This window comes from Vicia villosa, linkage group LG3, assembly GCF_029867415.1.
Source record: "Vicia villosa cultivar HV-30 ecotype Madison, WI linkage group LG3, Vvil1.0, whole genome shotgun sequence".
NCBI lineage: Eukaryota > Viridiplantae > Streptophyta > Magnoliopsida > Fabales > Fabaceae > Vicia > Vicia villosa.
In genome coordinates, this window is record NC_081182.1 from 93893467 (window position 1) to 93896532 (window position 3066).

The following is a 3066-nucleotide window of genomic DNA, read 5'->3' on the forward strand; positions in this document are numbered from 1 at the left end:
TTAGCTGGAGTATCGATAACCATCTCTCCTTTCATAGCAGATAACACAAGACCCAATCTTTCCACACAATCAGCAGATATAAAGCAATGAGAAGCACCGGTATCAATAATAGTAATTAAAGGAATGCTATTAATGAAACAAGCACCTCTGATGAGTGAATCCTCACTCGTGGTCTGAGTTCCCGACATGGCAAACACCTTTCCACTGGATTGCTCTTTCTTGGGCTTCTGACACTTAATTCCAATATGTCCTTCTTCACCACAGTTGAAACACACCATATCCTTATGCGTACATTCAGATGACGCATGACCAAACTTCCCACAATGGTAGCATCTTCTAGCATCAACATTACACGCCGTGCTTTTGTGGCTAACCTTGCCACACTTGAAGCACACAATACCACCAGGAGCGACTCCCCCATTAGTCCTCTTGCCATCACTAAATTTTTGCTTACCCTTTCCATTTGGAACTTCATAAGGCTTGCCACGGCCTTGTTGACTCTTACCCCTCTTCTCATTAATCACACGATAATGAGCATTGTTGTCCTCCTCATAAATCTGACAACTATCCACCAAATCAGGGAAGATACGAATCTTGTGATAACTAACCGCCTTCTTGATTTCCGGACGCAAACAGTTCTCAAACTTAATGCACTTGGAAAACTCACTATTCGGTCCTTCATAGTATTGATAAAACTTAGCCAATTCACCAAACTTGGCAGCATACTCCATAACAGACTTGTTTCCTTGCTTAAGCTCAAGAAATTCAATCTCCTTCTTGCCAGAGACATCCTCCGGAAAGTACTTCCTTAAGAACTCCATGCGGAACACAATCCAATAGATCTTCTCACCATTAGCTTCCAACCTCCTACGGGTCTCTAGCCACCAATCATCCGCCTCGACATCTAGCATATGAGTCCCATACTGAACCTTCTGATCAGGAGTGCAATCCATCACACGGAAAATTCTCTCAACGTCCTTTAGCCATGTCAATGCGCCATCAGGATCATGAGTTCCCTTAAACACATGAGAGTTCTCTCTTTGGAAGGTGGTCAAATTGCAAAAAGCAACATTCTCACCACCATTCGGCTGATGTTCCAAAGCTTGGGCCATCGCCTCCAAAGAAGCAACAATCACACCATCATTTCTTCCAGCCATCTCAACTCTCCACTACAACACGAAAACAATCAGTACAGATCAACAATACGAGTATTGTTAGCCTACACTACGACACGACACTTGGGCAGACAAGACCGACCTACTCTGATACCACTATTGTAACACCCTAAATCTAACCCGCAATTAACAGGAAAATTATAGTGCAAAATCTTAAAGCAATTCAAACGAAATGATTCAAGGCGTCACATTTAAACAACTAATATCACATTCACATATCATGCTCATCAACATAAATACATAACACGTACAAAGGAGGGCAATATCCAATGCATTAATCATCAATACCAAAAAGTAATCACATCGCAGCGGAAATCAAATATCAACAATAATCTAAGTCATAAACATCAAGGCCAACATGGCAGAATATATCCAACAAGTCTCAGCATAACATAATGACGAAATCCAACAAAGGATAAACAACAAGAAACAAGACATAAGCAAGTAATCCAACATCCCCCTGAGTGCTACGTATCAGAGCATTGACACACCGACTCGAGCTATAAGGCACAAGACTACTCCTTGTCATTACCTGCACGTTACCAACGGAGGGTAACATTCAAACAGAAGGGGTGAGATATCATTCATTATAAAGAAACGTATGATAACATTCAAAGCGGAGAAATAATTATACATTGGTCACCATTTCTCGGCACATATCACATACTACCATTCACATCACTAAACGTCTTACCAACAACAAATATATCAAGTTCATTTAAGGTACACATAGTCAATTATCACATATGATCAACGAAACAACCATCACCTCAACACAAGTTAACATCTCTGTCATGCACACACAAACATCCAATTACAACTCAACATGCAACTACACTTATGCAACTCGAACAATGAAAATACATGTGGTACCATTGGAGTAAACTCCCGTCTCAAACAGTTGCCATTGGGCCATCTCAAACCATTGCCACAAGGGCCGTCTCAAACATTTGCCACAAGGGCTGTCTCAAACAATGCAATGAATGTGACTCAATGATGCATATTCATAATCACACTTAAACGACATAATCAACTCAAACAACATAGTCCACTTAAACGCCATGATCAACTTAAACGGCATAATCAATTCCGAAAATCCAACGTCAACAACAATCCAATTCAAGAATAAGAGTCCAAAAGAGTTTCCAAATATATTCATAGCATATACCAAGGGAAGACATTAATTAGAGCTTCACGAAGGTTCAAACGGCATATAGAAAGGAGTTACGGTTCAAAAGATACATCATTTCAAAGTTTGAACAAGTTTTGTGAAACAGGTTCCGCTTAGCGGCCCACTGATCGGTCACCATTTCTACTTAATTTCGTCATAAATTCGGCATAAGATCGTCATACTTGGTAACACTTTGTGGTTGTTTTCAAGAGTTTTTCGTTGATTCCTTTAATATTAGTTAATTGATTGCATTATGTTTTTGTGCCCTTTATCATGTCTTTTTAGATGCTTTTGATCTCTCTACTCGGTGGTTGTAGGTTAATTCTGGATCAGATGGAAATTGCACAAGTGTTGGTGTAAAAGAAGCTGAAAATCGTGACAGGCGTGTAGTATTTTGATCATAACTGGAGCTTCGTAACTCGGAATGACGCGGTTCCGGTGGCAAAATTTCGCTAACGAAAAGGGCTACAACGTTGATGTTAAAGTCAAAGCCAAAAGAGGCAGGGTCGGACACGGTCAGACCGTGTCAAGTGACACGGCCGAGTCCGACCTGCTGAAGAATTCTCCCCAAAAGTGGCAGAAGCTGACACGGTCAGCCCGTGTCAAGTGACACGGCCGTGTCAGCCTGTGCGGACATAATTTCTAATTTTCTATGTTTTTACAATTTTAAAGTTCCGGGGGCAATTTGGATATTCCGGCTGAGATCTGAAAACCTAGAGG

General features: G+C 40.9%; 1 protein-coding gene across 1 annotated transcript; it reads right to left on the reverse strand.

Annotated features, from left to right (window-relative positions):
• On the reverse strand, positions 1–821 carry LOC131658586 (uncharacterized). Its single transcript, XM_058927865.1, has 2 exons — positions 198–821; positions 1–57 (listed from the first exon to the last, which is right to left on the reverse strand). Exons 1-2 carry the CDS (start codon positions 819–821, stop codon positions 1–3), a joined length of 681 nt encoding a protein of 226 aa, XP_058783848.1.
• Positions 822–3066: the final 2245 nt, after the last annotated feature.